Below are 27,618 nucleotides of genomic sequence, written 5' to 3' on the forward strand. Positions count from 1 at the left end.
AGTCTCCGATCAAAAGGAAGAAGGTGCTCTCAAACCTCAAAGGAGGGGGTTGACATCGCCCTGCTGCAAGAGACACACCTCAGTGACCAGGAACATTTGAAATTACAGCAGGGAGGGTCTGGTGGGGTATTCTTTTCCTCTTTTAATTCTCAAAGCAGAGCAGTGGCCATACTAATACAGAAGAACCTCCTATTTCAGATAATAGACCAAATTAAGGACAACATGGGTGGTTCATCATCATTAATGCCTTGGTACACTGGGAAGAATATAGCATCCTGAATGTCTATTGTCCTCTGGTGCACCCTCTTAAATACTTAATTGACACATTCTCTAAATTGATGGCTCTTGGGCTACACCATATGATTATAGGAGGAGACTTTAACTGTTCTCGTGGACCCTGAGGTGGACAGGATGCCAAGGGGTCTCTCTGGTATCTCCCTGCAGTCCAGACAGTTGGTGGACTTATGTGGGGCATTGGCGTTGGTGAATGTGTGGTGGTGCCTCCACCCTAATGGCAGACATTTTATCTTTTACTCCAACCGCCCAAGTGCCACACAAGAATTGATACGTTCTTTGTTCCATCGATCTGTCTGGATTCGGTGTTATCCTGCAGGATTGGGAGCATTGCCATTTCGGACCATGCGGCAATGTTCTTAAATGTTCAGACCAGAAGTAGTGGAATAGATATTGGCGCCATAAGTTCATTTCTTTTGAAGGATAGAAAATTTGTAGAGTACTTCACTGCCTGTAACGAATCAATGCTTTGGGAATTTTACTTAAGCGGTTTAATTATTTCATATTCAGCAACCAGGAAGAGCCAGAATGGAGAACAGCAATGTATGGTTGAGGCCCGGCTGAAGGCAACTGAGTTGGCATATTATGACAGACCATCCGTGACTAAGTTGCAGCAGGTCCTAGCTCTCTGGGCTGCTCTGAATTCAGTACTTACCCAGGCGAAGAGACAGGTTTCCTTATTTGAATACAGTAATAAGCCAGGTAGATACCTGACATATTTGGCCAGGAAGAAATGTGCGCCACAGTCCATTGTGTCCATTAGGGAGAGAACCGGTACTATCACTTGAGTCTAAAAAGGTTAATACTACATTTAGAAAATTTTACCCAGAGGATTTGAGGGTTGTGAGGATGGAGTAGCAAGGATAGAATCCTTTTTTTTTAGAATCTGGATCTCCCAGGTATATATGCAGAACATTCTCTCTCTCTTTTGAATGCTTCCTTAACAATACAAGAGGCAGTAAGGCAGCTCCAAAGTGGCAAAGCGGCTGGCCCAGACGGGTTCCCAACTGAGTTCTATAAGGAATTCATAAACACGTTGGCCGAACCAATTGTTTATTCAGCCAGGACTGCCTTCCACCCTCTTTGGGAGGCCAATATTCCCCTTATTCTAAACAGAGGGGAATACTGAAGACTGTGTGCCTCGTATAGGCCTATCTTGCTACTGAACATAGATTTTAAAGTCTTGTCTAAAACACTAGATTTGAGAGTGGAGAAGATATTGCCCACAATCATAAAGGAAGACCAGACAGGTTTTATTAAGGGTGGTAACTCTTTCAATGATATCACGAGAGTGTTGAATGTTGTACACGTATATCAGCTGAGGTCAATTCCGGGCTTGGTGGTCTCCTTGAACGCAGAAAAGTCATCTGATTGGGTGGAGTGTCCATATCTTTTGGCATCCTGGAATGTTTTGGCCTTGGGTGGGCTTTTGCTAGGTTGGTTGCAGTGTTTTATAACGACCCTATGGCAGCAGTCCTCACGACCAGCGTAAAATTAGATAACTTTGGCATTGAGAGAGGCAGCGACAAGGGTTTCCTCTCGCCGCTGCTATTCATCTTAGTAATCGAACCGCTGGCGGAGGCTACTGGCAAGGACTCTGAAATGGTTGCCCGAAAAGTAGGAATGGGAGAGCACAAAATTACTCTTCACACTGATGTTCTCCTCTTTCTGGCTAACCCAGAAAAAGTCTATACCCCAGTTAATACAAGAATATTCGGCAAGTTTTACAAAATCGTAAACCAGGCCTGTGGGGGGGCTTGCCGGGAGTACCTGATCTGGAGGATGGAACATCATTCCCTTTCCGGAGGTCACAAAAAGTTACTTGGGTATTTTTAACACTCCCGCTTTCCACTAGTTGTATAGAGCTAACTTTGTGCGATTGTTTGAAAGGATAAAACAAGATTGTTAGCATCGGGAGGTTAGGCCGGACAGCACTGATCAAAATGAATGTTCTTCCTCTTCTTCTATACCCCTTGAGAAAGCTTCCGCAGCTATTGCCCAGAGAAGTGCTACGGAGACTCAATGACTGCCTTGGATCTTTTATTTGGTGTTGTAGGCGCCCTCTTATTAAATTCACCAAGTTGCAACTCCCATAGGGTATGGGGAGGTAGATCGCCCAGATTTTAAGCAATACCAAATAAACGCCTTATTGTCCTATGCGAGTGACTGGGTGCGGAAGGACTCGAGGTCGATAGGACTCCACAGCAAGATCTCCCAGACAAGGTGTCCCCTCCTCAGCCTGCTGCTTATGGATAAGATGAAATCTGTTGCTGAGCATTGTCAAAGTCTGAGTATTATAAACACAGTTAAAGCATGGAGGATGATGCAGCAGGGCAAGGGTAACCTGCATAAGACCTTCGCCGTCACCTTTGGTTGGAGCCCCAGGATTCAGGCCAGGGTCAATGGATTCTGGCTTTAAGACATGGGAGGTCAAGAAAATCTCCTGTTTGAGAGACCTATTTGAGGGAGAGGTCTTGATGTCTTGTGACCAGTTAAGTCACAATGGGCTACCCATTGGGACCTTTTCCATTATTTCAGATTAGGGATTATAGACAGGACCACGCATTTAACTCAGCCCTACAAGTCTGACCTGGAGAGAAGAGTGTTCTGGTGTGTGGGCACACTCTTAGTCAGTGCTCTATATCATTTACAGAGAAGGGACACCTTTTGAGGATATGAAAAGACTATGGAGTCTGGAGTCAGGAACTAGGGATAGAAATTTCATCTGAAACATGGGAGGACATGTGGGAAAATGTGAAGAAAATCTCGATATGCAATTGACGATTCTCCACAGAGCCCACATGGCTCCAAAGCGATTAGCAAAATTCAAGAAAGGAGCAGCTCCACGGTTCCCGCAATGTAAAACAAGTACTGGCACCCTGACACATTGTCTGTGGTTGTGTCATAAGATCTACAGGTACTGGGGTGCCATAGTGAACGAGGTGGAGGAGATTCTGGGAATTGAAGTTAGGGTGGATCTGGTATTCCTTCTTTTGGGACTGCCTAAACTGCCCTCATTAGATGAGTATGGGAAGAGATTATTCAATATTCTTAAGCATTGTGCAAGGAAGAACATTTTAATGAGCTGGATCTCAGGTTCCCACCCCGCCCCACAGTTCTTATGTAGTTCTGTAGTTCCCTTCCTAATTTACATAGGCATGGACTTGTTAGCCACATTGACCGGCCCTTTATATATCTATTTGGCAGTCTGGGGGCCTTTGCAGGGGAAGCTTGAATAAATACAGGTATAATGACTAACGCTCCCTTGGATGGGAGCTTTGGTGGGAATGCGCCGAGTGGTGTAATTTAATTTAATGAGTCGAGTTAATTTAAGTTAATCCTATCAAGTTAGATTGAGTCAAAGTTAAGTCAGTTCAGTATAAAGTAAGCTAATTTAAACTAATTTGCTAAGTTCAACTACTTATCGAGTTGTAACCTGGAAAGATTGTTCCATAGCTTTGTGATGGTCTTGGTTTGTTTTGTAGAGTAGGAGGTAGTTTATTGTTAATAAGACCTTTGTACTTTTTATAATTTTGTGAAAAATAAAAACCTTTTTCAATAAAGTTATGGTTCTAAAAAGATTGAGTAATTGCATAATATGACTATAATATGATCCCAGCTGGAATTATTACTAGACTTGTCAGATGCCGACTGAAATCAGGCTTGATAATTCATACTGTTTGTGTTTTTGACAAGGTGAGCTCTCACTGCAATGCATAAACATGCAATGTTGTGGATTTGGTTTTAACAATAAAACAAGTTTATTGCATGTAAAACTGAACTGGAATAAACCAAACTGTGTCCATATAACATATTTAAATGTTTTGAAACACACAATAGAAAATACAATCTCATTAATCCCAACAGCATCCACCACAGTACTCAAACACCAGTGAGAATGCTCTGTCCCACATTAGATTTGACTTTGCTGTGACTTCAGTTCCCATTCACGAAAATCTGATGGCCTCTTCCTTATTCATTTTATAACCAAACGTAAACTTTCTCACTGTGATGTGACCTCTTCAAGGGTTTTAACCAAACACTTCTGGTCTAGAATTTATCAACTAAATTCCTCACAATGAGTTAACTTCTTTAACAATTCAAAGCAATCTTCTCCCTTGCGTGTAAGCAATTGCTTTACATATCCGGTTTTTCCAATTACTATGTGCAGAACTGCCCTAAACAAACCAAAATAACAATTACAAAGTTATGGGAGTTTTCCCTAAGCTTAAAAAACATCCAGAATTGTCAATCTGAATGTTACTTTGGGAGAGTTTGAGGAAACAATGTAAAAAAAAATTGCATTAATCTCCCTCCTATCACGTAGTTTTAAAATAAATCTCCATGTCTATACAATTAGTTACAAGTTAATCATGAAACTCCTTTAGGTACACACAGCCAGCAAGCCACAAATTCAAATTCATGTTCAATTCAAGTAAATTACATTTAAAATATGTATGAATCATATACCTTACTGAACCGTAAACACTAGATTAGATTAGATTACTTACAGTGTGGAAACAGGCCCTTCGGCCCAACAAGTCGACACCGCCCCACCGAAGCGCAACCCACCCATACCCCTACATCTACCCCTTACCTAACACTACGGGCAATTTAGCATAGCCAATTCACCTGACCGGCACATCTTTGGAGTGTGGGAGAAAACCGGAGCACCCGGAGGAAACCCACGCAGACACGGGGAGAATGTGCAAACTCCACACAGAGAGTCGCCTGAGGCGGGAAATGAACCCAGGTCTCTGGCGCTGTGAGGCAGCAGTGCTAACCACTGTACCACCGTGCCGCCCACTAGCTCACAATAATATTGCCATTCATTGATGGTCTGTTCATAGAGTCATAGAGATGTACAGCATGGAAACAAATCCTTCGGTCCAACCGGTCCATGCCAACCGGATATCCCAACCCAATCTAGTCCCACCTGCCAGCACACTGTGCATATCCCTCCAAATCCTTCTGATTCATATACCCATCCAAATGCCTCTTAAATGTTGCGATTGTACCAGCCTCCAACACTTCCTCTGGCAGCTCATTCCATACATGTACTACCCTCTGCATGACAAAGTTGTCCCTAAGGTCCCTTTTATATCTTTCCCCTCTCACCCTAACCTATGCCGTCTAGTTCTGGACTCCTCCATCCCAGGGAAAAGACTTTGTCTATTTACCCTATCCATGCCCCTCATAATTTTGTAAACCTCTATAAGGTCACTGCTCAGCCTCCAACACTCCAGGGAAACCAGCCCCAGCCTGTTCAGTCTCTCCTCATAGTTCAAATTGTCCAACCCTGGCAACATCCTTGTAAATCTTTCCTGAACCCTTTCAAGTTTCACAACATCTTTCTGATAGGAAGGAGACCAGAGGTGCACACAATATTCCAACAGTGGCCTAACCAATGACCTGTACAGCCCCAACATGACATCCCAACTCCTGTACTCAATTCTCTGACCAATAAAGGAGAGCTTACCAAATGCCTTCTTTTCTAGCTTATCTATTTGCGACTCCATTTTCAAGGAACTATGACCCCGCACTCCAAGCTCTCTTTGTTCAGCAACACTCTCCAGAACCTTACCATTGAGTGTATAAGTCCTGCTAAGATTTGCTTTCTCAGAATGCAGCACCTCGCATTTATCTGCATTAAACTCCATCTGTCACTTCTCGGCCCATTGGCCCATCTGGTCCAGATCCTGTTGTAATCGGAGGTAACCTTCTTCACTGTTCACTACACCTCCAATTTTGGTGTCATCTGCAAACTTACTAACTGTACCTCTTATGCTCGCATCCGAGTCATGTATGTAAATGATAAAAAGTAGAGGGCCCAGCACCGATCCTTGTGGCACTCCACTGGTCACAGGCTCCAGTCTGAAAAACCACCCTCCACCACCACCCTCTGTCTTCTACCTTTGAGCCAGTTCTGTATCCAAATGGCTAATTCTCCCTTTATTCTGTGAGATCTAACCTTGCTAACCAATCTCCCATGGAGAACTTTTGATGAATATTTTACTGAAGTCCATATAGATCACATCTACCGCTCTGCTCTCTTCAATCCTCTTTGTTACTTCAAAAAACTCAATCAAGTTTGTGAGACATGATTTCCCACGCACAAAGCCATGTTGACTATCCTTAATCAGTCCTTGCCTTTCCAAATATATGTACATCCTGTCCCTCAGCATTCCCTCCAACAACTAGCCCACCACCGACGTCAGGCTCACTGGTCTATAGTCCCTGGCTTGTCCTTACCACCCTTCATAAATAGTGGCACCATGTTTGCAAACCTCCAGTCTTCTGGCACCTCACCTGTGACTATCAATGATACAAATATCGCAGCAAGGGGTCCAGCAATCACTTTTCTAGCTTCCCACAGAATTCTAGGGTACACCTGATCAGGTCCTGGGGATTTATCCACCTTTATGTGTTTCAAGACATCCAGCACTCCCTCCTCTTTAATCTGGACATTTTGCAAGATGTCACCATCTATTTTCCTACTTTCTATATCTTCCATATCCTTTTCCACAGTAAATACTGATGCAAAATACTCATTTAGTATCTCCCCTATTTTCTGTGGCTCCACACAAACATTGCCTTGCTGATCTTTGAGGGGTCCTATTCTCTCCCTCGTTATCCTTTTGTTCTTAATGTGTTTGTAAAAACCCTTTAGATTCTCCTTAATTCTATTTGCCAAAGCTACTTTATGTCCCCTTTTTGCCATCCTGATTTCCCTCTTAGGTATACTCCTACTGCCTTTATACTCTTCTAAGGATTCACTTGCTCTATCCTGTCTGTACCTGACATATGATTCCTTTTTCTTAAGCAAATCCTCGATTTCTTTAGCCATCCAGCATTCCCTATACCTACCAGCCTTTCTTTTCATCCTAACAGGAATATACTTTCTTTGGATTCTCGTTATCTCATTTCTGAAGGCTTCCCATTTTCCAGCCGTCCGTTTACCTGCGAACATCTGCCCCCAATCAGCTTTTGAAAGTTCTTGCCTAATACCGTCAAAATTAGCCTTTCTCCAATTTAGAACTTCAACTTTTAGATCTGGTCTATCCTTTTCCATCACTATTTCAAATCATTTAGAATTATGGTTGCTGGCCCCTCAGTCACCTGCTCTGCCTTATTTCCCCAGAGTAGGTCAAGTTTTGCACCTTCTCTGGTAGGTACATCCACATACTGCATCAGAAAATTTTCTTGTACATACTTAACACTATGGCAGTCCCAGTCTATGTTTGGAAAGTTAAAATCCCCTACCAAAAAACCACTGTATTATTCTTACAGATAGCTGAGATCTCCTTACAAGTTTGTTTCTCAATTTCCCAGATTATTTGGGGTCTATAGTACAATCCCAGTAAGGTCATCATCCCTTTCTTATTTCTCAGTTCCACCCAAATAGCCTCCCTGGATGTATTTCCAGGAATATTGTCCCTCAGCACAGTTGTCATGCTATCCCTTATCAAAAACGCCACTGCCCCTCCTCTCTTGCCTCCCTTTCTATCCTTCCTGTAGCATATCTTGAAACATTAAGCTACCAGTCCTGCCCATCCCTGAGCCATGTTTCTGTAATTGCTATGATATCCCAGTCCCACATTTCTAACCATGCCCTGAGTTAATCTGCCTTCCCTGTTATGCCTGTTGCATTGAAATAAATGTAGTTTAATTTATTAATCCTACTTTGTCCCTGCCTGCTCTGACTGTTTGTCATGCTTCTGTACTCAACTGTACCAGTCTCAGATTGATCTCTTTCCTCAGTATCTCCCTGGGTTCCTACTCCCCCAACCTTACTAGCTTAAATCCTCCCGAGCAACTCTAACAAATCTCCCTGCCAGTATATTAATCCCCTTCCAATTCAGGTGCAAACCATCCTTCTTGTACAGGTCACTTCTACCCCAAAAGAAATCCAATGGTTCAAAAATGTGAATCCTTCTCCCATACACCAGCTCCTCAGCCATGCATTCATCTGCTCTATCCTCCTATTCCTGCCTTCACGAGCTCATAGCACCGGGAGTGATCCAGATATTACTACTCTCAAGGACCTCCTTTTTAAATTTCTGCCTAACTCTGTCATCTCCCTTCAGAATCTCAACCTTTTCCCTTCCTCTGTCGTTGGTTCCAATGTGGACAATGACCACTTGCTGGCCTCTCTCCCCCTTGAGAATATTCTACACCCTCTCTCTGAGACATCCTTGATCCTGGCACCAGTGAAGCAACACCCAATCTGAATTTTTGCTGCTGGCCACAGAAACTGGAGAGTCCCTTAACACAATTGATCACTTGGAACCCGACGTATCCCTCATTGCATTAGAGCCAGTCTCAATATCACAAACTTGGCTTTTGTGCTATGTTCCCCTGAGAATCCATCACCTCCTACATTTTGTTTGAAATGGATATAGCCACAGAAGGCACCTGCACTAACTGCCTACCTCTCTTACCTTTCCTGGAGTTAACCCATCTATGTGACTCTGAGACTTTTCCCCCCTTCCTTTCACTGTCATCCATCCCATACTGTTGCTGTTGCAAATTTCTCATTGCTTCTAACGGTCTCTCCAACTGATCCATTCGATCTGATAAGATTCATAACCAACAGCATTTATTGCAGATATAATCCACAGTAACCCTTAAACTCTCTTTAAACTCCCACATCTGACAAGAAGCGCATATCACTTTACTAAAGGCCAATTTTGCTCCTTCATAATCTACAGATCCAGAAAATAAGTCTTATTCCTCTACAAAACACTACTCCAAGTTAAATTAATAGTTATGGCTTATGTTTTAAAGTTTAATCAAGAGACATATCTCAAAAAACATATAATCAAGAACGAACCCTCTCCACTCATGACTGCAGCCTTTCTGTAGGTCACTTAAAAACAATACACCTACCTGCTTCTGTGCTGTGAACTTTGCCCAAACAGTTCCTCCACAATCAGTTGTGAATTTCACTGTTTGTTAATTTTCCCAGACGCACTCCGATGTCCAGCGATACATGAATTCAAACAGCAAAGGCAGTAACTGTGCAGGTTCACAACTGTGCCAGTTTCTTTTTCCTCTCTCTCTCCTGCACTGACCTCACCATGAGCTTCCTTTGTCTGTTCTTCTCCCATTTCAAACTGTTGTTTTGACTTGTTTTACCCAAAGTTGTCAAATGATCTGTTAGAAGCACAGAATGATTGCAACATAGGTGGTCCTCATTCGACCCACCATATCTGTCTTAGCTCTATGTAATAACAATCCACCTAGTACAACTTATTCACTCCCTTTCAATGTTCCTTTCAAGCTACATGACTATACAGTTGTTTGTTGGATCTGAGTAAACTGACTGGTGTGGGGGTATTGGAGGTCTTTGCAGCAGCAAAAAAAAAGTACAGCATAGCTTCCCCTCACTTTTCTCATCAGTTAATTATTCAACTCTTTTACAGGCCCCACATTAACCTGCTGCCACCTTTGTATTAGGCAGTGCACTACAGCTTCAAACAACTTCCTGTCAAAACAAGCATTGATGGAGGATTTTTAAATCATTTTAAATCTGCATCCACTGGTTCTGGATTCTTCCACCCCTGGAAACAGTTTCTCCCCATTCTATCCTGTTCAGACCTCTAATGATTTTAAATATCTCTACCACATCTTTTCAAGGGGAATTATGCATTTCTCAAACCTATTCACGTAATTGAAGCTTTTGAACTTTGAATAATCATTGTGAATCTTTTCTGCACCTTCTCCAACATTTTAGTGTCCAGAAGGAGAGATATACACCAGTGTTTTAGACAAAAAAAAAAGTTGCTGGATAAACCCAGCAGGTCTGGCAGCAAATGTGAAGAGAAAGTAGGGGTAACATTTTGGGTCCAGTGACCCTTCTTAGCCAGGTAAAGGTGGTATATGTGCTGACGACAAGGGTGGATCATAACTGCACTTTTAAAATGTTTTGTACATATGTTACAAAGTTCATATTTTAAGGAAACTATTTCTCTACCCTCCTATTTTGATAGCTCAGCTTGATCTGTTTATATATTATGTTACTTGTTGGAAATTTCTAAACTTTATTTTCATTAGTAAGCCAAGGCTTAAAAGTTTGTTTCTCCGGGGATCACTGATGTACTTTCAATTTCTTTTTAACTCATCAAAAATCACTTAAAACAATTCTGTACTAAAACAATATTTATTGTATTTCAAAAGCAAAAGGATCATATGACAATAATTGAATTGATAATGATACATCTTCAATGTATAAACATAAACATTGTTTATCATGATTCAGTTTCTATTGACCTGGATGTCTAGTTACTGTACTGTAAACAAGATAATTCTACTCCAGGTCATGGACAGGAAAGGTAAACACTCTTGGGAAAATAAAAACTTCATGGGATGTAGAGAGTTCATACAAAATAAAATGTAGTCGTCAGCCATGAAAATAATCACCTGCTGAGTCTATTTGTGCAAAAGTTAAAACCCATCCTCTCTTTCCTTTCCTACTTACAATTTAGTACCAAGTCTGTCATGTAAATATAAAATTTATTCTGTTCAGACTATGAACCTGAATCATCTGTCCCATACCAAGCCAATATGGCCATTCTTGCTGTTCAGTCACTGAGATAATCACAAGCATGAATCTTTGCTCAGTACCTATATACAATCACTTTGCAATAACTGTACAATATGATGGCACATTGGAACCAATTGTCAATGCTCTGACTATTCAAATGTCTGAGATCAGCAAATTTCATAGAGCATGTATTGAATTGTTTGATCTGAAACACACAGTAGTCAGCAGTAGACTTACCCAAATCAAAGTAACTTTTAAATCATATGTTTGAAGTTTAGTGGACTAGTTAAGGGTTCGTTTGTATCTTGAATGAACCAGGATGCTTTTCTTCCAGAATATGTTAAAAACAAATGCTTCTTAACATTAGCTTCCATACCAAAGAAACCTGTGTGTCCAAAAGATCAAGAAACCTCTGACTTTTTAAACATCAAATACAAGGCCAGAAATTACTATATACTCAATAAATGAAAATGTATTAAAAAGAGGTAGACTATTGCTATTGAAAGTGTATTGGATTAACAATCTCTAGGTTTTTAACAGTTTCAAGTAAAACAATTACACACGAATAAAAGACAAGGAAATTAAATGTCATATATTAGTTAAATTATTTAAAAGTTGTACTCATTTGCATGGCTAGCGTGCACACAAGGTACAGAAAGAGGAAACTGATCCCACAAATTGTTAGGAATTCAGTACATGTTTATTCCCTGTACAGTTCTCCACATAAAATAACAGAGATAGATGATTTAACTCTTATATTACAACTACTTTACTACTTGGCAGCCTGTTGTTTCTACACTGAGACTCTTGAATTAAATTATACAAAAATACAAGTCAGAAGTTAAGAGGGCTTGAAAAGTTATCTTTGAGGGAATGAATGGTACTGCCTTAGTTTTGATTATGTTGAACTATTTTTACAAAGATCCAAACGAACATTTAGAAACCAAACTACAGGACAATTCTACAATGGACAAATTGTAAGCTGGGAGATTTAGACCGTTTGCAACGTTTACATGTGCAAGCCATTTGATTGGGCAGTTATGAGATTTTAAAAAGGTGAAATACAGACTTTGCTAACTTGATCTAAACGATGTCAAATAATATAGCATTTATACTGTTCATGGTTCTTTGATGCAATGTAAGGTTATTAAGAGCATTGTCATACTTTGCCACATTTATAAATCTCACCTATAAATCAGGTGGTGATGATAACTGCCAACCTTGCTTCTTTGGAGTTTGCTGAAGAATTGCATTCAATAGAGGTTTACTATGGTAACAGTAAAGTACACAGATGCTGAAATTAAATTTAGAATGCACAAAAATTATGGGACCGAAACTAAATATTGAACATTTTTAATTTGGCAGAACAATACTCAACCATATGTTTCTTATTAAACAACTTTAGAGTCAGCAAGATGATTTGATTGGATCCAATCCCATCTCATGACACCATTAGCACATGCAAATTTACAATCCTAGAAATGAATTATTTTCACTCTGGTGTTGAAAACAGCAAGACACTTTGGAGTCTATATAATACTTGATATTGTTAAACTGGTTTAAACCAAATGTTCACACTCATTAAAAAGACAAGACTTTATTTGCAGAAAATTTTGTAATAATAGAAGCAGCAGCAAATCCAGCACCATATTTCTTACAATTGTCTACATATCAGATAAAAGGCATCTGTATTCTGGATGTGCGCTGGGGTTCCAAACACTAGCACAAATCTTAAACACTTAAATGGCTTTAATATAACTTTTTTAAAGCAAAACATTCACAGCTGTCTTATTGGCTCCATATTACAATATTGGTTTATGGCAACACCATTAAATTAATTTTATATGCAATCAGCCACACATGAATAAAAACATCCCCTCCACCGTCTGCTGTTTCCATTCAGATGGATGAACGATCCAAATTTGTACCCCAGGTAGGAGAGAACAAAGTATTAGCTGCCTCAGCTCACATCAACAACCCTTCATTCCTCAGCTATTCATTTTATACAGTCAGATCAGCATTTGAACAGCACTTGATGACATTGCTACAGAAGTATTTCGAAGTATATATGATCAATCACTTTGGAACTTAGACACTTTAAATAAATCCCTATTTGGCCAAATTGTGCAACAAATACAGGTGATTTCCCAAAATGTAGTTTTCAACATTCAAATGAGGGAGGGAGAGGGGTTGGTGGCAAAGAGACAACAATAGATGCATGCTAGTCCTATCTTGGTTGTTCAGCACTATTTGGGCTCAGCTAGGCTTCTTTCATACATTTTATATAATTGTGTCAGGTTAAGTTTGTGGCAGTTGTCTTTTTCTCTTCCATTTCCAATAATAAAGTTACAATAGGAAGTGAGATGAATGTTGCAAGGAATTTAATTTATCCTAAAAGCAGCTGACATTTCCAGGCATAAGTTAATAAGTTGCAAATCAAATTTATATAAAATTACTTTTTAAAAAAGATCTCTCCTTGTGGTATGATCACTGAAGTGCTCTTCACTAAAAATATAAAAACAATTTGCATTAGAATTTGTAGAAAAGCATTGAGAGGGGGCAGTGTCATTCGGTACACTTTTCACTACAATCTGCTGCTCTGCAAGTGATACTTTGTCTGCATCAGACAATAAGCTGATTTTTGCTCATCAGTATTTTTGTGAAGGACTTACGATTGTAATTTAAAATCCAGTTTTCCTTCAAATATTTCTGATCAGGTTACAATGCATGATATATAGCTACTAATTTAGTACAGATTAATCTTAGTTTGACCATGATCTTAATATAGAGTCCAGTACTGTTTAAATTTATATTTGAAAATTAACCAAACAGAAAATAAGTGATCCCTTCCCTACATTGCCAATAATCAAGACTCACATTGATACATTAATCACCCAAAATACGATTGGCCTGTAACACCTAGTGAACTAGGTTACTCATTTTGTTCAAAACCTTGTGATTTTACAATCTTTAAAAAAAGATTTACCAGCTCTTTCGGTTTATCCAAAATGACTTTAGTTATAGGGTTAGCCCTTTATTAACAGAATACATGAATTTACAGTGAATTATCTTCCTTTGCTACATACTGGCAAGGGAACTGAAGCGAACACAGGTTAAAGTTTTGTGCAAACAAAAAAGGAAATGACATTAGTAGATGGTCAAATAATCTTTATTCACAAGGCCATTTTGAAAACACACCATTTCCAAAAATGATTGGTGTGAATGTAATCAGTGTTGTTTGAATTAACCCAATTAAACATTTTGCTAGAAGTTGAAAAAAACATTTACTGTACCTTGTTTTAAGTTACAGTTAAAAACAGAAGTGCAAAAGACAAAAATATAGGTTTAAAACATCAGGATGAAACAAAACCCATTCCACCAAAATAGCCTTAAAGAGCTGAGAATTCCCATTGGAAAATAATGAAAATTCCTGAAAAGTGCACGCTGAATGGAGTTACTGGAGTGATTCATGGTGATTGACTCTTAAATATGAACAAAATCCAAACAATGTCATCTTACACCATTGTCTGCAGGATTTGTACTATCCCAAATAACATAATTTTTAAAACCACAGTAATGAAATTCGGTGCAGCCAGACATTTCATTACAGATTACATCACACTAAGCATCCATGCTCTGAAACTTGATTTGGTGTTAACTTATCATAACCTAAAGTGATCGGTCCATTCATGTGTCAATTATTTTCAATCTGTTGATTTGATTGGAGGCTTTGACAAAAGCTTGGTGGCGATTGCAAACAACAGCCATGTAGATTGGGAAAATACAGTAACCAACTGTTTTGGGATTGGCTCGTGTACACGAGTAAAGGAACAAGAAGATTTGCAGGTATGGAATCAAAAACAGGAAACCCCACAGCCAGAATGGGAGTGAAAACAAGCGCGCTGTTACTGTCTGTGTCCAAGAGGCTCCATTGCCCAGGTCCTCAGAGTTCCGTTGAATATGCTCTAAAGCCAGTTGGTTGTAAGTTTCATTTATTTCAAATACATAATAAATGGCTGCAGCACTTGCTAGAAGATATAATCCTACTCCAATCCAACCCATTCGCTGGCGAAAGTTCATCATTCTCCATAACCTACTTTATCTGCAATGTAAAAAAAGGAGGAAAAATGGGTTACAATAAATCTACAAGGGAATCATTGACTTGGGATTTGCCCTACCACCATAAGACTATAAACAAACAGTTCTCCCACTGAAGAAGACAGGATTATCAGTGTTAAAACAAGAACAAACTTGTAAATGCACAGTCAGCAACTGAAAGAAGCTGGGTTGATCATTACAGCCTCTCTAATGTTTGAATACTGTCCTACTCATTCAGCCATCATTTCTCCAGTGACCCCTCAACCAACACCTCCATTTTTTATCATTCTCGCTGCTTTCAAAAGCAAATGTGTTTTTGGCCTTAGTGATCTCCTTCTTACTTGGCAATTCCAGAAAGTATTTATGTAAAAAATACTCAAGGCCACACCTGCTGAGATGCCAGCAACTCAGATTTGGGGAGAGGCCATTCAGCTTCTGAATGTGGGGGAAGATATTCTTCATCCAACTTGCAGTGACACAAGAGTGTTCACATTGCTGAGAGACCCTTTCAATGTTCTCTGGGGGGATAAAAAGACAAATGCTATATCTCCTATTCTTGGATGGAAAGGTGCATGGGAGTGGTGAGAGAAGACCATGTTAAGGGTGACTAAGTAATTGCCTCCATTACACCCAGGTCTATGGTTCCCTTGCACTGAAACAATAGAAGGAAGGAAGGTATTTGGGGACATCAGGCTATAGAGGTAGAGAATGGCCCATTGAAAGTGCAGGCTAGTGCATGGACAGTCAGGATAAGATTAACTTATCATATTCTGGGAAGGAATGGGTTGAGTGTAGAGGGATAAAGTAGATGGGCAGGGAAAAGGACCACAACTGCAGTGCTGTGGCAATTTTTGGAGAAGAAAGGAAAGCCAGTCTAAAACTAGAGGGCATAGGCTGAAGGTGAGAGGGGAAAGATTTACAAGGGACTTGAGGGGCAACTTTTTCATGCATATGTGGAATAAGCTGCCAGAGGAAGTGGTGGAGGCAGTTACAATTACAACATTTAAAAGTCATTTGGGCAGGTACATGGACAGAAATTCTCTTCTTCTGGAGTTAGTGGAGGTTTTAAATTTATTTGAGGTGGAATGAGATTGATTTCTGACAGACAAGGTAGTATAGGATTATGGTGTCAGGCAAAATGAGGATAAGAGCTCAACTAGATAAGCCATGATCTTCTTGAATGGTGGATAGGATCAAAGGATCAAATGTGCCACTCCTCCTAATTTCTATTCTTCTGTATTCATTTCAAATGTTAGTGTCTGGAAAGTTCAAGAGCTTGCTGGGAATATAGCTGAAAGAAACCATCAAGGGCTTTATCAAAAAGAGTACCTTTGTTTCAAATTACCCTGATCAAACAATGTCTTGTTCCCCTTTATGCAATTGGAAAGCATTCTTCAATATATCTGCCTTGCCAGATCTTCTTTTAAAAAGATTGAGATGTGCTCCACAGTGCAAAGTGGAAGCAGAATTCAGCAAACTTCTTTGCCACATTATCAAATGGAGGAGTGCAATGAGAACAACTGTGCTCTCATATATACATTGAAATAGATTACAATATTCACTCCCTTCCTTTCAAACAAAGATGCTGGCTCCAAAGAGTACAATAATTGATGTTAATCACTCATCAGTTCTTTTTCCAACACAGCATTTTTCTCTCTCAGCCAACCAAATAAGGCTATTCTACATCAGTTAAGTGCTTGATCATTTCAGAAATGACTGTTAAGACAATTCATCTGATGTACATTCGATACATTCACATACATCCATTCCTACTCAGGAGCAACATATTTGTGTTAGACAACTCAATGATTAATGTTACTGGAAAGAAATGGCAAAACAGGCTTTAAACTGAGATAAAAACTGCCTTAAAATTTACTTAAGAACCAATGTGATCAATTTTGCTTTGGAACATGCTAATTTAAGCAGACATCATAATTGCTAACAGGATGAATTATTACTACAACAACTGGACTATCAGCTCATCCACTAGTCAACAAAATCAGTAAATTTTCAAACAACAACCAGGCCACAAATGTATTGCCACCAGCTCAATGGCATGCTGAGACACCTATAAAAGTCAGTTTCTCCAACAGCGAGCTATTTGGAAATCAATTTGTTTGCGGGAGGGGATTTGCTCCATGCATAAAGACACAGTAGGGAGTTTGTTTCTTTGAGCATGCTCCAATAAATACGACCAGGTCTGATCTTATGCCTTAACTTTACTTTCCTGCACTTGCTCCTTATCCTTCAATTCCTTTACAAAAAATATACCAACATTTGTCTTGAAAATGCACTGAAACAGAGCATTCACAGTCCTAAAGATTCACAATCCTCTCAGTGAAGAAATTGTTGCTCATTGCAGTTCTAAATAATTGATCCCTTATCCTGAGACCCTGTGTTCCAGATTCCCCAGTCAGGAAACGGCATCAAAATGTTGCAATTAAACCATATTCTTCTAAATTCCAGGGAATACAGCAAACTATAATCAAAGGGTAACAAAGCAGTAACCCTTAAAAAAAAGGCACTGCAGGAAAATGCAAAGTGTTCTAGAAGGTTCACTTTCAGGTATAAATCAGGCAATACATTCTCCAATGATTTCACATAAAGATGGCATTGTAGCAACTTACTGTTTCAGCACCAACTTAAAACCACATACGGTCACACAAACACAAGTTAGTGAGGCAACTACTTAGGTTGAAGTATTGAAAATTAAATTTCTTTTGCAAAAGGTCTGAAGAGTACAAAGCCAAGGTCTTTCCCAAAGGATACTACAATCCAATAAAATTGTTCAAATTTATTTAAGTAATAAATTTATTTATGGAGTTACTCATCACATCTTATAGAAACATTCTGAACAGCTCTTCATTGAATGAGTACTGTTGTAAACAGGTATGATTTCATGTTAACCTTCTGCTGCTGTAATTCCCAATAATTTCCTTGTGCTTGTATGAACAGCACAAGATCTTTCATCCACGTGAGCAAGCAGTTGAGGTTTCAGAAATAGTTTTCTGACAAAGCAGCGCTACCCCAGAACAACACTGCTGTGTGAACCCAAGATGATCTGCTCAAGATCTTCCCGTGTAGTTGCAAAATTGTTATTAAGGCCAGCCCTGACACAATGACAGACGAACATCCATGAAGCACTTTGGGATACCCCGCGGTCAGGCAAACCATTCCTGGTCAATTTTGGGCACTTTCGAACCTAAGTCGCTGTTCCAATGCAGTAAAACGTGGCAGGAAGAGACCCACACACAGCAACAACCGGTTAATCTGCGCTGTTAATAATGTTGTCAGTCATAACACGGCGGAAAACTTGGTCGCTCTTATTTGTCAAGAATGGGAGGGGTGATTTATTTTTAAACGACCACGTGAGATAGAGAGCAGTTGATGGATTTATGCAAAAAACCGGCTCCTCCGACAGTGCAGCTGCACCCCTACCCCGGGCAGGCCTGTCCCTGGGGGGTAGGAGAGTGTCAGCTCAGGTTATGGTGCAGATGGCCACCCCAGAGCCAGGGCGACAGGAGGCTGCGGTTTGCGGGGGGGGAAGGGGGGTTGATGAAGAGAGACAGCTCGGCGAGCCGGTCCTCTCTCTCTCTGAGGGGCTGTCAATACCCGAGGCCCCGGGGCCCCTGACCCACACTCACCATTGTCAAGAAAGGAAACGCTGCTGTGGCCGGGGAGAGGAAGGGAAGGGGCCGCCGCGGCGCTCGGTCCCCCTCCCTGCTTCAATCCATCGCTTCCGTTCTCTCTGTTTCCGCGGCCAGCGCCGGCTGACGAGTCACAAATCAACCCACTTCCGTCTCCTGACCAACTCGATCCGGGCTGTTGCCGGGGAAACCAGGGCACAAGAGGTGACCTCTAATATCAGCGGCCCGTGTGAGCCCCAGCGCGCCTCTAGCGTCTGGAGGACCTCACTTCACCTCCCTCTACACACACTGGGACAAGGCAATCGAGTCACAAATTCAATGCTACCTTGAGGTATAAAACCTGCGCCCACACCTCCGCCCAAGGCACCAAAGGATTTGTTCAAGGATTTTCCTGCACATCCAAACGCGACATCTACTGTGTCCATTGCTCTCAATGTGGTCTCCTCGACATCGGGGAGACAGGATGCCAACTTGCAGACCGTTTCAGGGAACATCTCTGGTACACATGCACCCAACAACCTCACCACCCTGTGGCCGACCACTTAAACTCCCTCCCCCATTACACCAAGGGCATGCAAGTCCTGGGCCTCCTCCACCACCAAGTCCAAGCCACTCAATGACTGAGGAGGAAGTCTCATCTTAGGCCTTGGGACCATTCAACCACATGGCATCAACATCGATTTGAAAAGTTTCCAAATCCCCTCCCCCTCACCTCTTCCCAGATCCAATCCTCCAACTAGGCACTGCCCTCTTGACCTGTCCTGCTCCTTGAATGCTGCCTGACCTGCTGTGCTTTTCCAGCACCACATTTCTCAACTCTACTCTTGATAAAGTTGTCTGAACCTTGTGGTGTCAGACCAGGTAGCACAGTGGCTCAGTGGTTAGCACTGCTGTCTCTCAGCGCCAGGGACCCAGGTTTGACCCTTGGGTGACTATCTGTGTGGAGTCTGCACTACAAGTATTCCAGTTTCTTCGCACAGTCACAAAGATTTGCAGGCTAGGTAGATTGGCCATGGGAAATGTAGAATTCGTGGGTGGGATGTTTTTTGGAGGGCTGGTATGGCCTGCTTCCACACTGTAAGTTTTTGTGATTTCTATGAAAGACTTATTTGGAACAGGAGTAAACAGAAAGCACTGGAGAAACTCATGCAGGTCTGGCAGCATCTGAGGAGAGAGAAACACAGTTAATATTCCAAGTCCAATATGACTCTTCCTAGTGTCTTCAAGGGCCATATCAGATTCAAAACATTAACTCTGATTCTTTTTCCGTACTGTAGATGCTGGCAGACCTGCTGAGTTTCTCCAGCATTTTTCACTGTTATTTGATTTTGGGCTCTGCAATAATTTGCTTCCACAATTCTTGTTCTTCAATTCTTACTGTCTACTGTATCTTGTTAAGAGAAATGTTTGTCTTTCTTCAATTTTATCAACATTAACGTGCTGTCCATCCAACTTACTTTGCATCGTCTAAAGTTGGGTGTAATATTACTGCTTGTTATTTTCTCAGTTAAGATAATTATTATTCTTTGGTAGAATCAGCAAAGAGAATAACATATTTATTTCCTTCTCCCTCAAATTCAGTCAACCCCCTGAGCTGCATTGATGTCAGCTATGGCTTAATTAGTAGGACTCTAGCCTCTAAGTCAGAAAGTTGTAAATTATAAAGTCCACCCCCAGGATGTAACCAGAAAATACAAAGCTGACACTTCATTGAAAACTGAGGGAATGCTGCATTGTCAGAGGAGCCATATTTTAGATGGGATTTTAAGTCAAAGCTCACCTGCCCTTTCAGGTGGGAGGTAAAAATGCCATGGTACTATCTCAAATAAGAGCAGAAGAGTTTTCCTCTGCTGACCAGGCCCTCAATCAACACCACAACAAAATTATCTGTTTATTAGATAATCTGTTTATCCCCTTGCTGCTTGTGGAAGCCGTCAGTTTGTGTGCTACAATTCATAAATACTTGATTGACTCTAAAGTTCTTTGAAATATTATTGTGAAACCTGCCATAAAAATGCTAATGATGCAACCTAGCTCTCAGAGGTGAAAGGTCCTATACTTCCCAGCTAAGGACGATACTACTTGTCATATCATTGTACCCATTGTACTTGATGACAATGGAGCTTTCAATGTCTATTTTAAAATTATCAACCAGATCTTTGTGGAAGAAAAGGAACAATTGTAAAATGATAGAAATCTGTTTATTCTAACTTAATGTTTCAGCACATTAACAGTGTTACTTTTCATCATAAGCTATCAAACGCCAACTTATCTGTAGTTTAGAGTACCATAACATATTTGGATATCTATCTAGTGAGTAGCCAGATCAAACTTAGTCAAAAAGTCATAGGTTCAATCCCCAATTTGTGCTGAGTTATCTGAACTCATCCAAGAGAGCAACAAGTTATTAGTGTTTTTGGGCTAAGGAGGAAAACATCATCCAGGAATCCCACTTTTGTTCATTATTGGGAATGTCACCAGCAGTAACTTTCTTTCCAAGCCACACATCATCCTGTCTTAGAAGCAAATCACTGCTCCTTCACTGTTGGGAGGTCCAAATTCTGGAACTCTCTTCCTAACAGCATTGTGGGTGTCCCTAACTCTCAAGGACTGCAGTAGTTCAATAAGACAGCTCACTATTGTCTTCCCCAGCACAATTAAGGATATACCAGCTAGTGATGCCCAAATCCCATGAATGAATACAAAAACAAATCAGTAACAACTTCCAATAAGGCATACACATGAACATTTGTGGGCGGCACGGTGGCACAGTGGTTAGCACTGCTGCCTCACAGCGCCAGAGACCCGGGTTCAATTCCCGCCTCAGGCGACTGACTGTGTGGAGTTTGCACATTCTCCCCGTGTCTGTGTGGGTTTCCTCCGGGTGCTCCGGTTTCCTCCCACAGTCCAAAGATGTGCAGGTCAGGTGAATTGGCCATGCTAAATTGCCCATAGTGTTAGGTAAGGGGTAGATGTAGATAAAGATGTAGGGGTATGGGTGGGTTACGCTTCGGCGGGGCGGTGTGGACTTGTTGGGCCGAAGGGCCTGTTTCCACACTGTAAGTAATCTAATCTAATCTAATCTAATCTAATCTAATTTGTTTAGGTCCTGTACAATCTGGATTGTGGAGTTCCCTCTGATGAAATAAATGTTTCTGTGAAGTTAATACAATTAACTAGAGACATATTCATTTTAATCCAATATGGGGTTGACTTTGCTTCCTTCTCACAGACTGACACGTAATCATTTCTTTCTATTTGGTTGGTGCATCACCCATGAGCAGTCAATTGAAATGTATAAACTCATCTTGGGATGGGATGGTGACTCAGTGGTTAGTACTGCTGCCTCACAGCGCCAGGGACCATGGTTTGATTCCTGCCTTGGATAACTGTCTGTTTGGAGTTTGCACATTCTCACTGTGTCTGCATGGGTTTCCTCCCACAATCCAAAGATGTGCAGGTCACGTGAATTGGCCATGCTAAATTGCCCGTAGTGTTAGGTGCATCAGTCAGGGGTAAATATAGAGTAGGGGAATGGGTCTGGGAGGGTTACTCTTTGGAGGGTCAGTGTGGACTTGTCGGGCCAAAGGGCCTGTTTCCATTCTGTAGGGAATCTAATCTAATCTTTGAAAGACTTTGCAGGTAAATATTGACCATGGCCATAAAACAAAACAGAGAGGCATAGAGAGTTATTCAAGCTTTGCTGAGAATTGATTCATAGCTGGACCACCAGATTGGATGCAAAAATTGATGTCACTGTCTATGGGAGAAAATTATGTACTGCCTGTTGGGAATCTTGTGTTTGTGGATATCAGATGAGAGCACAATTATTTTCGCTGTAATTTGTTCCCTCACCCGCACATTCCATATACTTTGCTGGCACTTTCGGTTCATGCATGATGGATGGGTACACGCTGTGCTTATGTTGGTGCCTGTGAAGTCACACACCAGCAGGAATCAGCTCTTTCAGGACAGAATAAAGTGTCAGCTGAGCCTTCAGCAAACATACTCAGAAATCTGCTGTGCTTTGGCATTGCGTCACTTCAATGGTGCTTTGTGCTAACACTTGCTTTATAAAATTTTAACCTCAATGTTCCACTGTACTTCACAGATACTTTACAGTATCTCTAGGAGAGATGGCCACAAGCCCCATGGGAAAGTTAGGTTTTCAGGAGACAATAAAGGTGGGGATTGTGCTGGGAGGAGTATTTCATCAATTTGGCTGTGATGGCTGGATACCACATCTGCTGCCATTTTTTGGAAAAACGTTCAAAGAGGGGATGTATTGAAAAAGAGAGTCAGATGATTAAGTTCATGAGCTGTTGCACGCAGCTGAAGATGGTTCCAGAGGGAAAATGAAATGAATCACAGAGATTTAGTAATGTAGGACTAAGATTTCAGTCTGGGGTAACAGAAGTATATGGAATCCATAAGGACAGGACTAGCGAAACTCAGACAGAGAGTAGCATGCTGCTTGTATTACTAGACTGGATAAACAAGACAATGTGGGTTGAAATTCCAGAGTCTAGATTAGAGTGGTGCTGGAAAAGCACAGCAGTTCAGGCAGCATCCGAGGAGCAGTAAAATCGGTGTTTCGGGCAAAAGCCCTTCATCAGGAATACAGGCGGAGAGCCTGAAGGGTGGAGAAATAAATGAGAGGAGGGTGGGGGTGGGGAAAATGTAGCATAGAGTACAACAGGTGAGTGGGGGAGGGGATGAAGGTGATAGGTCGGTTGGGGGGTGTGGGGGGAGTGGATAGGTGGAAAAGAAGATAGGTAGGACAAGTCATGGGGATAGTGCTGAGCTGGAAGTTTGGAACTGGGGTGAGGTGGGGGAAGGGGAAAGGAGGAAACTGTTGAAGTCCACATTGATGCCCTGGGGTTGAAGTGTTCCGAGGCGGAAGATGAGGCGTTCTTCCTCCAGGCGTCTGGTGGTGAGGGAATGGCGGTGAAGGAGGCCGAGGACCTCCATGTCCTCATGGGAGGGGAAGTTGAAATGTTGGGCCACAGGGCGATGTGATTGATTGGTGTAGGTGTCCCAGAAATGTTCCCTAAAGCGCTCTACTAGGAGGCGTCCAGTCTCCCCAATGTAGAGGAGACTGTATCGGGAGCAACGGATACAATAAATGATATTGGTGGATATGCAGGTAAAACTTTGATGGATGTGGAAGGCTCCTTTAGGGCCTTGGATGGAGGTGAGGGAGGAGGTGTGGGCGCAGGTTTTACAGTTCCTGCGGTGGCAGGGGAAGGTGCCAGGATTGGAGGGTGGGTTGTTTGGGGGCGTGGACCTGACCAGGTAGTCACGGAGGGAGCAGTCTTTGCGGAAGGCGGACAGGGGTGGGGAGGGAAATATATCCCTGGTTGTGGGGTCTGTTTGGAGGTGGCGGAAATGTCGGCGGATGATTTGGTTTATGCGAAGGTTGGTAGAGTGGAAGGTGAGCACCGGGGCGTTCTGTCCTTGTTACGGTTGGAGAGGTGGGGTCTGAGGGCGGAGGTGCGGGATGTGGACGAGATGCGTTGGAGGGCATCTTTAACCATGTGGGAAGGGAAATTGCGGTCTCTAAAGAAGGAGGCCATCTGGTGTGTTCTGTGGTGGAAGTGGTCCTGCTGGTAGCAGATACGGCGGAGGTGGAGGAATTGGGAATACGGGATGGCATTTTTGCAGGAGGTAGGGTGGGAAGAGGTGTAATCTAGGTAGCTGTGGGAGTCGGTGGGTTTGTAAAAAATGTCGGTGTCAAGTCGGTCATCATTAATGGAGATGGAGAGGGAGGTGTCAGAGATGGTCCAGGTAAATTTCAGGTCAGGGTGGAATGTGTTGGTGAAGTTGATGAATTGCTCAACTTCCTCGCAGGAGCACGAGGTGGCGCCAATGCAGTCATCAATGTAGCGGAGGAAGAGGTGGGGAGAGGTGCCGGTGTAATTACGGAAGATGGACTGTTCTACATAGCCAACAAAGAGACAGGCATAGCTGGGGCCCATACGTGTGCCCATGGCTACCCCTTTGGTCTGGAGGAAGTGGGAGGATTCGAAGGAGAAATTGTTAAGGGTGAGGACCAGTTCGGCCAAATGAATGAGAGTGTTGGTGGAAGGATACTGTTGGGGACGTCAGGAGAGGAAGAAACGGAGGGCTTGGAGGCCCTGGTCATGGTGGATGGAGGTGTAGAGGGATTGGATATCCATGGTGAAGACGAGGCATTGGGGGCGGGGGAAACGGAAGTCTTGGAGGAGGTGGAGGGCATGGGTGGTGGGGAGTTCCTGGACTAGGGGGGATAGGACAGTGTCGAGGTAGGTAGAAATGAGTTCAGTGGGGCAGGAGCATGCTGAGACAATGGGTCGGCCAGGGTGGTCAGGCTTGTGGATCTTGGGAAGGAGGTAGAACCAGGCAGTGCGGGGTTCCCGGACTATGAGGTTGGAAGCTGTGGGTGGGAGATCTCCTGAGGTGATGAAGTTCTGTGTGGTCTGGGAGATGATGGTTTGGTGATGGGGGGGTGGGGTCATGGTCAAGGGGGCGGTAGGAGGAGGTGTCCTCGAGTTGGCATCTGGCTTCAGTGGTGAAGAGGTCAGTGCACCAGACTACCACTGCGCCCCCTTTATTGGCTGGCTTGATGGTGAGGTCCCATCCTGGCACATACCCCTGCCACTGCAGGAATTGCAAAACCTGTGCCCACACCTCCTCCCTCACCTCTATCCAAGGCCCTAAAGGAGCCTTCCACGTCCATCAAAGTTTTACCTGCACATCCACCAATATCATTCATTGTATCCGTTGCTCCCGATACAGTCTCCTCTACATTGGGGAGACTAGACGCCTCCTAGTAGAGCGCTTTAGGGAACATTTCTGGGACACCTACACCAATCAATCACACCGCCCTGTGGCCCAACATTTCAACTCCCCCTCCCACTCAGCCGAGGACATGGATGTCCTCGGCCTCCTTCACCACCACTCCCTCACCACCAGACGCCTGGAGGAAGAACGCCTCATCTTCCTCCTCGGAACACTTCAACCCCAGGGCATCAATGTGGACTTCAACAGTTTCCTCCTTTCCCCTTCCCCCACCTCACCCCAGTTCCAAACTTCCAGCTCAGCACTGTCCCCATGACTTGTCCTACCTGTCTATCTTCTTTTCCACCTATCCACTCCACCCTCTCCTCCCTCCACCTTCATCCACTCACCTGTTGTACTCTATGCTACTTTCTCCCCACCCCACCCTCCTCGAGCTTATCTCTCCACCCTTCAGGCTCTCTGCCTGTATTCCTGATGAAGGGCTTTTGCCCCAAAACGTCATTTTTTTCTTCCTCGGATGCTGCCTGAACTGCTGTGCTTTTCCAGCATCACTTTAATCTAGTCTCTGGTTTCCAGCATCTGCAGCCCTTGTTTTTACCGGGTTGAAATTCCACCATGGCAAGTTAAAGATTTGAATTCTATTTGTCAATCAAATTGACCACAAAGAAGTTGCATTGTTATTCAAACTCCAGAGAAAGTAGTGTGCTGTTCTTACCCGATCTGGCCTTTAGGTGACTCTAGTCCCATTCTGATAAGGATGACTGTTAATTGCACTTTGAAGTAACTAAATGAGCCCAGCAGTTGTGTCAACGTTTATCAGGGCAGTTAGGGACGGGCAGCAGGTATGATGCTCGGGGGAATCGGCAAGAAACATATTCAGCTTGCTGGGTCCGGAGGCAGAAAAGACGTTGTTACTAATTTCACTCCACGGGGAGTGAGGTATTGGCAGAGGGAGACAGCGTTGCTGAGATGGAAATAAACAGTCTTGGATGTCGGAATCGTAATAGATCCAAGCTATTATCAGGATTACTATTTTACAATAAAGCTCAGCAAAGTCCAATGGAAGTGGCAAGTAGGTGGAACCGAATAACTTTTACAAGTATTTTTTAAAAAAAGAGAACTGAAGGTGACGCCCACTATTGCCATGACGCTTGTTCAAAGATCATATATGCTCTTCAATAGCAGATCGGAGTTTGGACTAACACCGAGTTGTTTCCTGGCGCACTTTTATTGGCGATGCTAACCTTGCAGTTCGTGGCTGAATCACTAAACATGTCCGTGCCAGCCAGTCATTCATAAGTATCCACAGAACACAGAACAGCGCAGGAACAGCATTGCAAAGTTGTCAACCACCGAGTGTGAATCCCAGTTCACACGCTACCTGATTTTTTTAGATACTTTAAAATACGAAGTGTATAATTTATGACGCACAATTATCCAAAAGACTTGCAGCTGGTCATTTCAGAAACGCCAAATCCACCATTCCATTACATATACAGCAGGGTTGCTGACTGCACGAATCCAAACCACAAACTCCAGGAAATTATGTTTCCAACTAATGGGTGTTTTGGACAGTGTGGTGAGCTGCGCACTTCTACAATATACCAGAAGTAGACTCGTCTTTATTCACCAAAAAAATACACTCCAATTTTCATTAAAAGAAGCATATAACTCAGAGGCAGTCCTCCGGAAATCCTGTAACCAAAAGGTCACCACGACTTGATCAGTTGGAGCGAGTGCTGCTCACCAGCATCCCCCACTCCACACCCCATTCCAGGTTAATGTAACAACAACAAAAAATGCTCCGCAGTCTCCTGGAGCAAATTTTAACTCGAAACGTGTCACTGGAGAAATGTTAAGCCCGGGGCGAGAGAAAAAATATATTTCTGGAAGTATTTGGTCATCACCGGTTGGCTCGAGGGAAAGCAGAGCAACAGAAATACTTGCATTTGTGTAGCGCCTTACACAGTCTTGAAAGGTCGCAAAGCGCTTGACAATTTTATTTTTAGTTGAAGCTGTTGCAATGTTCAAATCGGGTTCAGTGGTGGGCGGTTGGAGGATTTGCCGGTCGTCAGACTGATAGAATATGACCGGGATGCTGAATTAAAACTGAAAGAAGTGACAGATTGTAATTGGTTTGATTGCACTGTTTTGCCTTTATGTCCATTCCTAAACCCAGCCAGCATTCCGCGGCTCATACGGACTTAGAGGCGCTGTCATTTTTCGCCGTGGTTATTGCAGGGAAAGGAGGTC

General features: G+C 42.5%; 1 protein-coding gene across 1 annotated transcript; it reads right to left on the reverse strand.

Moving 5' to 3' along the window:
* Window positions 1-12,421: 12,421 nt before the first annotated feature.
* On the reverse strand, window positions 12,422-18,756 carry tmem251 (transmembrane protein 251). Its single transcript, XM_072568314.1, has 2 exons — window positions 18,583-18,756; window positions 12,422-14,942 (listed from the first exon to the last, which is right to left on the reverse strand). The coding sequence occupies exon 2, from the start codon at window positions 14,921-14,923 to the stop codon at window positions 14,528-14,530; it is 396 nt and encodes a 131-aa protein (XP_072424415.1). The 5' UTR covers window positions 14,924-14,942; window positions 18,583-18,756; the 3' UTR covers window positions 12,422-14,527.
* Between the last annotated feature and the right edge of the window lie 8,862 nt (window positions 18,757-27,618).

The sequence above is a fragment of the Chiloscyllium punctatum genome, chromosome 4 (assembly GCF_047496795.1).
Source record: "Chiloscyllium punctatum isolate Juve2018m chromosome 4, sChiPun1.3, whole genome shotgun sequence".
NCBI classification, from domain to species: domain Eukaryota; kingdom Metazoa; phylum Chordata; class Chondrichthyes; order Orectolobiformes; family Hemiscylliidae; genus Chiloscyllium; species Chiloscyllium punctatum.

Bases quoted from the DNA above. Each gene is read 5' to 3' on its own strand.
- tmem251 (XM_072568314.1), bottom strand. From the start codon at position 14,923: ATGATGAACTTTCGCCAGCGAATGGGTTGGATTGGAGTAGGATTATAT.